Source organism: Bombina bombina, chromosome 8 (genome assembly GCF_027579735.1).
Source record: "Bombina bombina isolate aBomBom1 chromosome 8, aBomBom1.pri, whole genome shotgun sequence".
NCBI classification, from domain to species: domain Eukaryota; kingdom Metazoa; phylum Chordata; class Amphibia; order Anura; family Bombinatoridae; genus Bombina; species Bombina bombina.
In genome coordinates this window covers 225,133,732-225,148,617 of record NC_069506.1, presented here as the reverse complement: position 1 = coordinate 225,148,617, position 14,886 = coordinate 225,133,732, and the positions used below count along the sequence as shown (strand labels likewise).

Genomic DNA, 14,886 nt, shown 5'->3' with positions numbered 1-14,886 from the left:
GTGTGTCGTGACACACTAGTGTGTCGGCAGCAGTGTGTAGGTGTGTCCCTGCTTCAACACAAATTGTTTGGAATTTAACATTTTTTTGGTTTCCAACTTTCCGCCTGCCTGCTACGCATATAACATGGTTGACACGTGATTGATACCTAGTGGGTCACAGATCATCTTAACCTATTGGCACAGCTCAGCGGGAACTGAAAATATTCCCATTGACGGCTTTAGCGGCACATTGGCTCCTGACTGAACGTGTAGTCTCCTCAATCGGCTCGTGACTGCATGTGTAGTCAGTGAGTGGTACAGTAGTGTGTTTGCAGTGCGGGCACTAGCCAGTCAGACTCGCAGAGCTCTAAGGGTGGCATCTTAAACGCTGAGCTGAAGTCAAAGGTTGTTTTTTTTCTTTGCAGCTAGCTCCCAGTAGTGCATTGCTGCTCCTGCTCTTGATATATGGATAGGAAGTGGAAGCTTAAAAATGCTTGATGATGAAATGCGAGTGTCTTTAGCTAATATTCCACCAAATATTCAGAAATTGTGTTCATCCCATCAACCTCATACATCCCATTAAAATAGTAAGTAGCTATTGGTGGTATTAAGCTTTTTTTTAATTCTTTCACATAGTTACTTAGTGTTACTTGTAAATACATTTCGTTATTATATAATTAATGTTTGTGTCCGTATCTCTTAAAGCAAGTTAGTTTAACCTCCTGTTTGCTAGTACAACTGAATTACTGTGTCGCAAAATGATTTAGGTCTAAAAAGTGTGTCACCAACATGAAAAGTTTGGAAAGCTCTGCTCTAGCATATTCCAGCTATTCCAGTAAAGGCTCAGACTTTCCTGAAGTGTGTTTTAGACCTGGAGTTATCTGGGGTATTCATACCAATTCCATTTCAGGAACGGGGTCTGGGGTTTTGTTCAGAACTATTTATTGTCCCAAAGATAGAAAATCTTTTTGAATTGTCATGTAAGAGTACCATCTTTCAGAATGGTGTTTATATCATATGATGTATTCTGCCTTTTGGTCAGCAAGGGCATTATTTGCCTACAATAGACTTACAGGATGCATATCTTCATATTCTGTTTTCATTCAGATTATTTTCATTTTCTGAGATTCTCTTTTTTAGACAAGCATTACCAATTTGTTGCTTTTCCTTGCTGGCCTAGCGACAGCTCTAGGAATCTTTTCAAAAGGTTCTCAGTGTTTCCTTATTTGGACAATATCATGGTATTTGCTTAGTCTTTTCGTTCTGCAGAATCTCATACGTTTCAACTTTTGTTGTTTCTTAAAGGACATGGTTGGAGGATCATTTTACCAAAAGTTCCTTGATTCCTCAAGACAAGGGTCACCTTTTTTAGGTTTCCAGATAGATTGTGTCAATGTCTTTGTTTCTAACAGACAAGAGACAATTTTTATTGGGTTCAGCTTGTCGGGACCTTTAGTCTCTATTATTTCCTTCATTAATGGAAGTTTTAGGTCTCATGACTGCAGCATTGGATTCGATTATCTTTGCTCATTTTCATATGAAACCTCTCCAGTTTTAATGCTGAATTAATGGTTCAGGGATTATTCTAGGATATCACATTTAATATCCTTGAATCCCAATATTCAGCTATCTCTGACTTGGTGATTAGATCAGCACAAGGGGTTTGGACATCTCAAGAGGCGAGATTATCTATCAATATTTTGGAACTCCGTGTGATTCTCAGAGTTCTTCAGTTTTGGCTTCTATTTGAAGAGAGAGACGTTTATTGGTTTTCAGACAGACAATGTCACAACTGTGGCGTATGTCAATCATTAGGGTGGGACTCTCACACCTCAGGCTATGAAAGAAGTATTTTGGATACTTGCTTGGGCAAAATCCAGCTCCTGTCTAATTTCTGCAGTCCATTTCCCAGGTATAGACAATTGGGAAGCGGATTATCTTTGTCATCAAGTTTTACATCCGGGAGAATGGTCTCTTCACCCAGATGTCTTTTTTTCAAGTTGTTCAGATGTGCGGGCTTCCAGAAATAGATCTGATGGCATCTCATCTAAACAAGAAACTTCCCAGGTACCTATCTAGGTCCAGGGATCCTCAGGCGGAAGCAGTGGATGCATTGACACTTCCTTGGAGTTATCAACCTGCCTATATTTTTCCGCCTCTAGTTCTTCTTCCAAGAGTGATTTTCAAAATCATCATGGAGCAATTGTTTGTGCTGCTGGTGGCTCCAGCATGGCCGCTCAGGTTTTGGTATGTGAATCTTGTTTGGATGTTCAGTTGCCAACCTTGGCCATTTCCATTAAGGCCAGACCTTATATCTCAAGGTTTGTTTTTCCATCAGGATCTCAAATCACTAAAGGGACACTGTACCCAAAAATTTTCTTTCATGATTCAGATTGAGCATGAAATTTTAAGCAACTTTCTAATTTACTCCTATTATCAAATTTTCTTCATTTTCTTGGTATCTTTATTTGAAATGCAAGAATGTAAGTTTAGATGCCGGCCCATTTTTGGTGAACAACCTGGGTTTTCCTTGCTGATTGGTGGATAAATTCATCCACCAATAAAAAAGTGCTGTCCAGAGTACTGAAACCAAACAAAAAGCTTAGATGCCTTCTTTTTCAAATAATGATAGCAAGAGAACAAAGAAAAATTGATAATAGGAGTAAATTAGAAAGTTGCTTTAAATTGCATGCTCTTTCTGAATTACAAAAGAAAAAATTTGGTTTCAGTGTCCCTTTAAATTTTATGGTATGGAGATTGAATGCTTAGTCATAGAAGTTTCTCTGACTCAGTGATTAAAGCTATGTTGCAGGCTCGTAAATCTGTGTCTAGAAAGATTTATTATCGAGTTTGGAAGACTTACATTTCATGGTGCTCTCATAAATTCTCTTGGCATTTTTTTTAGAATTCCTAGAATTTTTCAGTTTCTTCAGGATGGTTTAGATAAGGGTTTGTCTACAAGGTCTTTGAAAGGACAAATCTCTGCTCTTTCTGTTCTGTTCCACAGAAAAATTGCTAAACTTCCTGATATTTATTGTTTTGTACAGGCTTTGGTTCGTATCAAGCCTGTCATTAAATCTATTTCTCCTCCTTGGAGTCTTAATTTGGTTTTGAAGGCTTTACAGGCTCCTCCTTTTGAGCCTATGCATTTTCTGGACATTAAATTACTTTCTTGGAAAGTGTTGTTCCTTTTGGCCGTCTCTTCTGCTAGAAGAGTTTCTGTTTTATCTGCTCTTTCTTGTGAGTCTCCTTTTCTGATTTTTCATCAGGATAAGGCGTTTTTTGCGGACTTCGTTTACATTTTTTTCCTAAAGTTGTGAACTTTAACAACATTAGTAGAGAAATTGTTGTCAATTGTTGACCAATCACTACTTTCTCAATCACACAATAGGAACCTCATATATATTCCTTTCTAATCAGTCATTGTTTTTAGCTTGATGTTTTAGCTTGATGTATTAGCCCTTTGATGTTTTAGCTTGATGTATTAGCCCTTTGATGTATTAGCTATATATGATCTTTTTAACTAACTGGTCTCTTTGATGTATTAGCTTTATATGTTTTTTTTATTATATTTTATGCATTTTTTTTATTAATTATCTTCACTATTGTGTAACACAACCAATAAATTGTATTTTATACTATATCTATTGATACATATCTGTTATCTACCACAGCCTTTATTGGCACTTTTTATCACAACATATCTCACATCTTTAGCAACTTATCTTTGGTTTTCAACTTAAGCTATTAACCTCTTTCGAGGGTCACTATAGCGCTCCCTCAAAGCATCCTTTTTTCTACTTATATTTGGGGTCTGGTTGGGAGACCTCGCTCTATACGAGGAGTAGTCTGTGTGGCATATATTTTTGGCGCTGACGATACAATCTGTAATCCTTTTAATTTTAAGACTAGCTAACATTTAAATTCTGCTTATTAACCTCCTGTGGTTTCTTCAGAGGTTTTTTCGAGTTCCTGATACTAGGGAATGGAATAGGCCTGGGGCTTCTTTTATTCCTTCTTTAAGGTTTTTTAAATTGTATCCTTTGCCAGCAGTTAGTTTGGAGTTTTGGGGAAAGATCCCCAAAGTTAATGGGGCTATCTCTACTCTTGCTAAACATACTACTATTCCTATGGAAAATAGTATTTATTTTTAAGTTCCTTCAGATGGGAAACTTGTATCTTATCTAAGGAAAATTATTTTATTTTCATGTCCTTTTCTTAGGCCTGCAATTTATTTGGCTGATGTGGCAACTGCTTCAACTTTTTGGTTGGATACTTTAGCACAACAAGTATCGGATTATGATTTGTTAAGCATTGTTAAGTTGATTCAACATGCTAATAATTTCATTTGTGATGTCATTTTTTGATATTTTCACAATTGAGGTTAAATCTATGTCTTTAGCTATTTTAGCTAGAAGAACTTTGTGACTTAAATCTTGGAATGCTAATTTGATTTCTAAAATCCAGATTTCGTTTTTTCTAAGGTAATAAATTATTTGGTTCACAATTGGATTCAATACTTTCAACTGTTACTCTGGGGAAGGGAGTTTTTTTGCTTCAAGATTAAGTTCTAAGAGTAAAACTTAAGCTTATATTAGTTTTTGTTCTTAATAAGGAACGGAATCCTAATTCTTCCCCAAGTAACATGTTTCTAATTGGAAGCTTTCTTCAAAATGGAATCAATTAAAGCCATTTAAAAGATCAAAGCAAGCCCCCAAATTCGCATGAATGTGCGGCCATTATTCCAGCTTAGCTGGTAAGGGGCAGGTTAAGACTTTTCTAAGGTTGTTTGGTTCAATTCGGTCCAAACTTCTTAGATTGGGGTACAGAATAGGATTCAGAGTAAGACCGCCTGTGAGAAGTCTTTTTATCTCTAGCATATTCCAGCTATTCCAGTAAAGGCTCAGACTTTCCTGAAGTGTGTTTTAGACCTGGAGTTATCTGGGGTATTCATACCAGTTCCATTTCAGGAACGGGGTCTGGGGTTTTGTTTAGAACTATTCATTGTCCCAAAGATAGAAAATCTTTTTGAATTGTCATGTAAGAGTACCATCTTTCAGAATGGTGTTTATATCATATGGTCTATTCTGCCTTTTGGTCAGCAAGGGCATTATTTGCCTACAATAGACTTACAGGATGCATATCTTCATATTCTGTTTTCATTCAGATTATTTTCATTTTCTGAGATTCTCTTTTTTAGACAAGCATTACCAATTTGTTGCTTTTCCTTTCTGGCCTAGCGACAGCTCTAGGAATCTTTTCAAAAGGTTCTCAGTGTTTCCTTATTTGGACAATATCATGGTATTTGCTTAGTCTTTTCGTTCTGCAGAATCTCATACGTTTCAACTTCTGTTGTTTCTTCAAGGACATGGTTGGAGGATCATTTTACCAAAAGTTCCTTGATTCCTCAAGACAAGGGTCACCTTTTTTAGATTTCCAGATAGATTGTGTCAATGTCTTTGTTTCTAACAGACAAGAGACAATTTTTATTGGGTTCAGCTTGTCTGGACCTTTAGTCTCTATTATTTCCTTCATTAGCTATATGCATGGAAGTTTTAGGTCTCATGACTGCAGCATTGGATTCGATTATCTTTGCTCATTTTCATATGAAACCTCTCCAGTTTTTAATGCTGAATTAATGGTGCAGGGATTATTCTAGGATATCACATTTAATATCCTTGAATCCCAATATTCAACTATCTCTGACTTGGTGGTTAGATCACCATCGTATAGTTCTATGGGTCTCTTTGGCTCATCCAATCTGTACCGTGATCACAACAGATGCAAGTCTTTTAGGTTGGGAAGCTGTCTGGGGATCTCTGACAGCACAAGGGGTTTGGAAATCTCAAGAGGCGAGATTATCTATCAATATTTTGGAACTCTGTGTGATTCTCAGAGTTCTTCAGTTTTGGCTTCTATTTGAAGAGAGAGACGTTTATTGGTTTTCAGACAGACAATATCACAACTGTGGCGTATGTCAATCATTAGGGTGGGACTCTCACACCTCAGGCTATGAAAGAAGTATTTTGGATACTTGCTTGGGCAAAATCCAGCTCCTGTCTAATTTCTGCGGTACATTTCCCAGGTATAGACAATTGGGAAGCGGATTATCTTTGTCATCAAGTTTTACATCCGGGAGAATGGTCTCTTCACCCAGATGTCTTTTTTTCAAGTTGTTCAGATGTGCGGGCTTCCAGAAATAGATCTGATGGCATCTCATCTAAACAAGAAACTTCCCAGGTACCTATCTAGGTCCAGGGATCCTCAGGCGGAAGCAATGGATGCATTGACACTTCCTTGGAGTTATCAACCTGCCTATATTTTTCCGCCTCTAGTTCTTCTTCCAAGAGTGATTTTCAAAATCATCATGTAGCAATTGTTTGTGCTGCTGGTGGTTCCAGCATGGCCGCTCAGGTTTTGGTATGTGAATCTTGTTCGAATGTTCAGTTGCCAACCTTGGCCATTTCCATTAAGGCCAGACCTTATATCTCAAGGTTTGTTTTTCCATCAGGATCTCAAATCATTAAAGGGACACTGTACCCAAAATTTTTCTTTCATGATTCAGATTGAGTATGAAATTTTAAGCAACTTTCTAATATACTCCTATTATCAAATTTTCTTCATTCTCTTGGTATCTTTATTTGAAATGCAAGAATGTAAGTTTAGATGCCAGCCCATTTTTGGTGAACAACCTGGGTTGTCCTTGCTGATTGGTGGATAAATTCATCCACCAATAAAAAAGTGCTGTCCAGAGTACTGAAACCAAACAAAAAGCTTAGATGCCTTCTTTTTCAAATAATGATAGCAAGAGAACAAAGAAAAATTGATAATAGGAGTAAATTAGAAAGTTGCTTAAAATTGCACGCTCTTTCTGAATTACAAAAGAAAAAAATTTGGTTTCAGTGTCCCTCTAAATTTGATGGTATGGAGATTGAATGCTTAGTCATAGAAGTTTCTCTGACTCAGTGATTAAAGCTATGTTGCAGGCTCGTAAATCTGTGTTTAGAAAGATTTATTATCGAGTTTGGAAGACTTACATTTCATGGTGTTCTCATAAATTCTCTTGGCATTTTTTTTTAAATTCCTAGAATTTTTCAGTTTCTTCAGGATGGTTTAGATAAGGGTTTGTCTACAAGGTCTTTGAAAGGACAAATCTCTGCTCTTTCTGTTCCACAGAAAAATTGCTAAACTTCCTGATATTTATTGTTTTGTACAGGCTTTGGTTCGTATCAAGCCTGTCATTAAATCAATTTCTCCTCCTTGGAGTCTTAATTTGTTTTTGAAGGCTTTACAGGCTCCTCCATCTGAGCCTATCGGCTAGATTTAGAGTTTTGTTGGTAACGACCCGCGTAGCTAACGCTGGCTTTTTTTCCCCCGCACCTTTTAAATACCGCTGGTATTTAGAGTTCACAGAAGGGCTGCGTTAGGCTCCAAAAAGGGAGCGTATAGCATATTTACCGCCATTGCAACTCTCAATACCAGCGGTGCTTACGGACGTGGCCAGCTTCAAAAACGTGCTCGTGCACGATTCCCCCATAGAAAACAATGGGGCAGTTTGAGCTGAAAAAAACCCTGCAAAAAAGCAGCGTTCAGCTCCTAACGCAGCCCCATTGTTTCCTATGGGGAAACAGTTTCTAAGTCTGCACCTAACACCCTAACATGAACCCCGAGTCTAAACACCCCTAACCTTACACTTATTAACCCCTAATCTGCCGACCCCGCTATCGCTGACCCCTGCATATTTTTTTTAACCCCTAATCTGCCGCTCCGTACACCGCCGCAACCTACATTATACCTATGTACCCCTAATCTGCTGCCCCTAACATTGCCGACCCCTATATTATATTTATTAACCCCTAATCTGCCCCCCACAACGTCGCCGCCAGCTACCTACACTTATAAACCCCTAATCTGCCGACCGGACCTCACCGCTACTATAATAAATGTATTAACCCCTAATCCGCCTCACTAACCCTATAATAAATAGTATGAACCCCTAATCTGCCCTCCCTAACATCGCTAACACCTAACTTCAAGTATTAACCCCTAATCTGCCGACCGGACCTCACCGCTACTCTAATAAATGTATTAACCCCTAAAGCTAAGTCTAACCCTAACACTAACACCCCCCTAACTTAAATATAATTTAAATCTAACGAAATAAATTAACTCTTATTAAATAACTTTAGTTCAATCAGCCAATCAGATTTTCCCTACCTTAATTCCGATTGGCTGATAGAATCCTATCAGCCAATCGGAATTCGAGGGACGCCATCTTGGATGACGTCATTTAAAGGAACCTTCATTCGGACTTAGGACGTCGGAAGAAGAGGATGGATCCGCGCCGGAGGTCTTCAAGATGGAGCCGCTCGTCATCGGATGAAGATAGAAGATGCCGCTTGGATGAAGATGGTTGCCGGTCCGGATCTCCTCTTCTGCCCGGATAGGATGAAGACTTTGGAGCCTTTTCTGGACTTCTTCTTGCCGCTTGATAGAAGACTTCAGCCGGATGATGGATCTCCAGCCCCCGCTTGGGCTTGAATGAAGGCTTCGGAGCCTGGACCGATCGGTGATACCTGGCATGGTGAAGACAAGGTAGGAAGATCTTCAGGGGCTTAGTGTTAGGTTTATTTAAGGGGGGTTTGGGCTAGATTAGGGGCATGTGGGTGGTGGGTTGTAATGTTGGGGGGGGTGTTGTATGTTTTTTTTTACAGGGAAAAGAGCTGAATTCTTTGGGGCATGCCCTGCAAAAGGCCCTTTTAAGGGCTGGTAAGGTAAAAGAGCTTTTCTATTTTAATTTTAGAATAGGGTAGGGCATTTTTTTATTTTGGGGGGCTTTGTTATTTTATTAGGGGGCTTAGAGTAGGTGTAATTAGCTTAAAATTGTTGTAATATTTTTATTATGTTTGTAATTAATTTTTTTATTTTTTGTAACAGCTTTTTTATTTTTTGTACTTTAGTTAGTTTATTTATTTGTATTTATTTGTAGGTATTTGTATGTAATTAATTTATTGATAGTGTAGTGTTAGGTTTAATTGTAGATAATTGTAGGTATTTAATTTAATTAATGTATTGATAGTGTAGTGTTAGGTTTAATTGTAACTTAGGTTAGGATTTATTTTACAGGTAATTTTGTAATTATTTTAACTAGGTAGCTATTAAATAGTTATTAACTATTTAATAGCTATTGTACCTGGTTAAAATAATTACAAAGTTACCTGTAAAATAAATATTATTCCTAAAATAGCTACAATATAATTATTATATTAGCTATATTAGGATTTATTTTACAGGTAAGTATTTAGCTTTAAATAGGAATAATTTATTTAATAAGATTGAATTTATTTCATTAGATAAAAATTATATTTAACTTAGGGGGGTGTTAGTGTTAGGGTTAGACTTAGCTTTAGGGGTTAATACATTTATTATAGTAGCGGTGAGGTCCGGTCAGCAGATTAGGGGTTAATACTTGAAGTTAGGTGTCGGCGATGTTAGGGAGGGCAGATTAGGGGTTAATACTATTTATTATAGGGTTATTGAGGCGGGAGTAAGGCGGATTAGGGGTTAACAACTTTATTATAGTAACGGTGAGGTCCGGTCGGCAGATTAGGGGTTAATAATTGTAGGTAAGGTAGCAGCGACATTGGTGGCGGCAGATTAGGGGTTAATAAATATAATATAGGGGTCGGCGGTGTTAGGGGCAGCAGATTAGGGGTACATAGGGATAACGTAGGTTGCGGCGGTGTGCGGTCGGCAGATTAGGGGTTAAAAAGTTAGCCCATAAAGCTCTTAACTCCTGACTTTTTTCTGCGGCTGGAGTTTTGTCGTTAGAGTTCTAACGCTCACTTCAGCCAAGACTCTAAATACCGGCATTAGAAAGATCCCATTGAAAAGATAGGATACGCAAATGGCGTAGGGGGATCTGCGGTATGGAAAAGTCGCGGCTGGAAAGTGAGCTTTAGACCCTTACCTACAAGACTCTAAATACCAGCGGTAGCCCAAAACCAGCGTTAGGAGCCTCTAACGCTGGTTTTGACGGCTAACGCCAAACTCTAAATCTAGCTGTAAGCATTTTCTGGACATTAAATTACTTTCTTGGAAAGTGTTGTTCCTTTTGGCCATCTCTTCTGCTAGAATAGTTTCTGTTTTATCTGCTCTTTCTTGTGAATCTCCTTTTCTGATTTTTCATCAGGATAAGGCGGTTTTTGCGGACTTCGTTTAAATTTTTTCCTAAAGTTGTGAACTTTAACAACATTAGTAGAGAAATTGTTGTCCCTTCTTTGTGTCCTAATCCTAAAAATTCTCCGGAGAGATCCTTACATTCTTTGGATGTGGTAAGAGCTTCGAAATAGTATGTTGAAGCTACTTTCAGGAAGACTTCTAGTCTATTTGTTATCTTTTTCAGTTCTAGGAAAGGTCAGCAGGCTTCTGCCGTTTCTTTGGCATCTTGGTTAAAGCTTTTGATTCATCATGCTTATTTAGAGTAGGGTAATTCCCCGCCTCAGAGGATTACGGCTCATTCTACTAGGTCAGTTTCCACTTCCTGGGTTTTTAAGAATGAAGCTTCTGTTGATCAGATTTGCAAAGCAGCAACTTGGTCTTTTTTGCTTACTTTTTCCTAAATTCTACCATTTTGATGTTTTCTCTTCTTCAGAAGCAGTTTTTGGTAGAAAAATACTTCAGGCAGCTGTTTCAGTTTGATTCTTCTGCTTATATTTTCAGTTTTTTTTATTATATGATTAAAACTTTTGATTTGGGTTGTGGATTATTTTTTCAGTGGAATTGGCTGTCTTTATTTTTATCCCACCCTCTCTAGTGACTCTTGCGTGGAGTTCCACATCTTGGGTATTTGCTATCCCATACGTCACTAGCTCATGGACTCTTGCCAATTACATTAAAGAAAACATAATTTATGTAAGAATTTACCTGATAAATTCATTTCTTTCATATTGGCAAGAGTCCATGAGGCCCACCCTTTTTATGGTGGTTATGATTTTTTTGTATAAAGCACAATTATTCTAATTCCTTGTTGATGCTTTTGCTCCTTTCTTATCACCCCACTTCTTGGCTATTCGTTAAACTGAATTGTGGGTGTGGTGGGGGGTGTATTTATAGGCATTTTGAGGTTTGGGAAACTTTGCCCCTCCTGGTAGGAATGTATATCCCATACGTCACTAGCTCATGGACTCTTGCCAATATGATAGAAATGAATTTATCAGGTAAATTCTTACATAAATTATGTTTTTCAGTCTAATTTTTTACATTTTGTTAAGGTTTTGCACTGGGATCGACAGTTGAGTCAAAGACAAAAGGTATCTGGATGTGGTGTGTTCCACATCCCACTATGGATGGCCATACCTTGGTGCTTCTGGACACAGAGGGTCTGGGAGATGTTGAGAAGGTGAGTTATGCAGCAATATTGGACCTAAATAAAATAAGATTTGCAGTTAAGGCCTAAAAATGTTTTACCACTAAGATCAGTTCAAGGAAAGCACCAGTGTTAGTCAGTGCTGTGGCTAATCAGTTACTGTGTAGAAACTTGCAGAGTGACGTAAATTTTATCATAATTATGTTTGAAGAAAGCACTTTGGATGAACTTTACAGCAAAAACAGGCAATGTAAATAATAAAGAAGTATTACGGTGTTTTTCTTATTTAAACTCATTTTACAGAGGTTTTGAAATGAATGTCCCATTAATGAAATTGCATATTTTACAGCCTTTAATGACATACTATTAAAATTAAGACTTGTGTAAATAGTATGTAAAGTTACCTGATAGCTCACTTTAATAACTTTGCATGATCATAGGTCACATATCTTGACAATTATCTGTATTATATGCACAACAAATTGAGTGAAACATTCATTTATATGGCAAGTTGTATCTTTCCTAAACCTTACTTCACAAACCTGTCTGTAGAGATTATTTAATCATGACAATAGCTTGTTAATATGAGTAAATTCCGATTATCCTAGCTTGTGAAGGAATATTCTAGATTTTATTAAAGACACAGAGAAAAATATTTGGCATATCTCTATTTTACTTCTCAAACTGCAGAATTTTAAAGTGATGAATACAATACATAAATGTCAAAATTTAAAAAATTCAGGTAAAGATAGACCAAAAAGTACTGAAAGGGCTAGACTGTTGAATATTGCATACATGGACCAATTAGCAGAGTTATAGTGGCCATAAACAGTCCAATAAGCACCCTAACCTCTTCTTTCTTGCTTCCTAAAGGAGATAAAATCAAACATGCAATAACTTAAACTGAAGAACAACAAGAGAATAGGTCCCCTAAAAAAGAACAAAAATATAATGAAGAGAAAACATAATTTATGTAAGTACTTACCTGATAAATCCATTTCTTTCATATTGGCAAGAGTCCATGAGCTAGTGACGTATGGGATATATACTCCTACCAGGAAGAGCAAAGTTTCCCAAACCTCAAAATGCCTATAAATACACCCCTCACCACACCCACAATTCAGTTTAATGAACAGCCAAGTAGTGGGGTGAAAAAGAAAGGAGTAAAAAGCATCAACAAAGGAATTTGGAAATAATTGTGCTTTATACAAAAAGACCATAACCACCACAAAAAGGGTGGGTCTCATGGACTCTTGTCAATATGAAAGAAATTAATCTATCAGGTAAGTTCTTACATAAATTATGCTTTCTTTCATGTAATTTGCAAGAGTCCATGAGCTAGTAACGTATGGGATAGAAATACCCAAGATGTGGAACTCCACACAAAACGGTAGAATTTAGTAAATGTATGCAAAGAATACCAAGTTGCTGCTTTGCAAATCTGATCAACTGAAGCTTCATTCTTAAAAGCCCACAACGTGGAGACTGATCTAGTAGAATGAGCTGTAATTCTCTGAGGCGGGGCCTGAACCGACTCCAAATAAGCCTGATGAATCAAAAGCTTTAACCAAGATGCCAAGGAAATTGCAGAAGCCTGCAGACCTTTCCTAGAACCAGAAAATATAACAAATAGACTAGAAGTCTTCCTGAAATCTTTAGTAGCTTCAACATAATATTTCAAAGCTCTTACCACATCCAAGGAATGCAAGGATTTCTCCAAAGAATTCTTAGGATTAGGACACAATTTCTCTATTAATGTTGTTAGAATTCATAACCTTAGGTAAAAATTTAAATGAAGTCTGCAAAACTGCCTTATCCCGATGGAAAATCAGAAAAAGAGATTCACAAGAAAGAGCAGATAATTCAGAAACTCTTCTAGCAGAAGAGATGGCCAAAAGGAACAACACTGTCCAAGAAAGTAGTTTAATGTCCAAAGAATATATAGGCTCAAAAGGAGGAGCCTGTAAGGTCTTCAAAACCAAATTAAGACTCCAAGGAGGAGAGATTGATTTAATGACAGGCTTGATACGGACCAAAGCCTGTACAAAACAGTGAATATCAGGAAGCTTAGCAATCTTTCTGTGAAATAAAACAGAAAGAGCAGAGATGTGTCCCTTTAAGAAACTTGCAGACAAACCTTTATCCAAACCATCCTGAAGAAACTGTAAAATTCTAGGAATTCTAAAAGAATGCCAGGAGAATTTATGAGAAGAACAGCATGAAATATGTCTTACAAACTTGCTAATAAATCTTCCTAGAAAAAGATTTACGAGCCTGTAACATAGTATTAATTACTTAATCAGAGAAACCTCTATGACTAAGCACTAGGCGTTCAATTTCCATACCTTCAAATTTAATGATTTGAGATCCTGATGGAAAAACGGACCTTGAGACAGAAGGTCTAGCCTTAAAGTGGCCAAGGTTGGCAGCTGGACATCCGAACAAGATCCGCATACCAAAACCTGTGAGGCCATGCTGGAGGTATCAGCAACACAAACGATTGTTCCATGATGATTTTGGAAATCACTTTTGGAAGAAGAACTAGAGGCGGGAAGATATAAGCAGGTTGGTAACACCAAGGAACTGCTAACGCATCCACTGCTTCTGCCTGAGGATCCCTGGACCTGCACAGGTACCTGGGAAGTTTATTGTTTAGATGGGAAGCCATCAGATCTATTTCTGGAAGACCCCACATCTGAACAATCTGAGAAAACACATCTGGATGGAGCGACCACTCCCCTGGATGTAAAGTCTGATGACTGAGATAATCCACTTCCCAATTGTCTATACCTGGGATATGAACCGCAGAAATTAGACAGGAGCTGGATTCCACCCAAGCAAGTATTCAAGATACTTATTTCATGGCTTGGGGACTGTGAGTACCAACCTGATGATTGACATATGCCACAGTTGTGATATTGTCTGTCTGAAAACAAATGAATGGTTCTCTCTTCAACAGAGGCCACACCTGAAGAGCCCTGAAGATAGCATGGAGTTCTAAAATATTGATTGGTAACCTCGCCTCTTGAGGTTTCCAAACCCCTTGTGCTGTCAGAGATCCCCAGACAGCTCCCCAACCTGAAAGACTTGTATCTGTTGTAATCACAGTCCAGGTTCAATGAACAAAAGAGGCCCCTTGAACTATACGATGGTGATGTAACCACCAAGTCAGAGAGAGTTGAACATTGGGATTTAAGGATATTAATTGTGATAGCATACAAAGTTGGAGAGGTCTCATATGAAAACGAGCAAAGGGGATCGCGTCCAATGCTGCAGTCATGAGACCTAAAACTTCCATGCACATAGCCACTGAAGGGAATGACTGAGAATGAAGGTTCCGACAAGCTGAAACCAATTTTAATCGTCTTTTGTCTGTTAGAGACAGAGTCATGGACACTGACTATATCTGGAAACCTAAAAAGGTGACCCTTGTCTGAGGAATCAAATAACTTTTTGGAAAATTGATCCTCCAACCATGTCTTTGAATAAACAACACTAGTTGATTCGTGTGAGATTCTGCAGAAAGTAAAGACTGAGCT

At 37.8% G+C, this 14,886-nt stretch overlaps 1 protein-coding gene across 1 annotated transcript in view; it reads left to right on the top strand.

Annotated features, from left to right (window-relative positions):
• LOC128638984 (guanylate-binding protein 1) overlaps positions 1 to 14,886 on the top strand; it is a 273,065-nt gene that overhangs the window by 41,586 nt on the left and 216,593 nt on the right. The window contains exon 3 of the mRNA XM_053691125.1: positions 11,253 to 11,380. Within this exon, the coding sequence (XP_053547100.1) occupies positions 11,253 to 11,380 (128 nt within the window). The remainder of the gene's footprint in view (positions 1 to 11,252; positions 11,381 to 14,886) is intronic.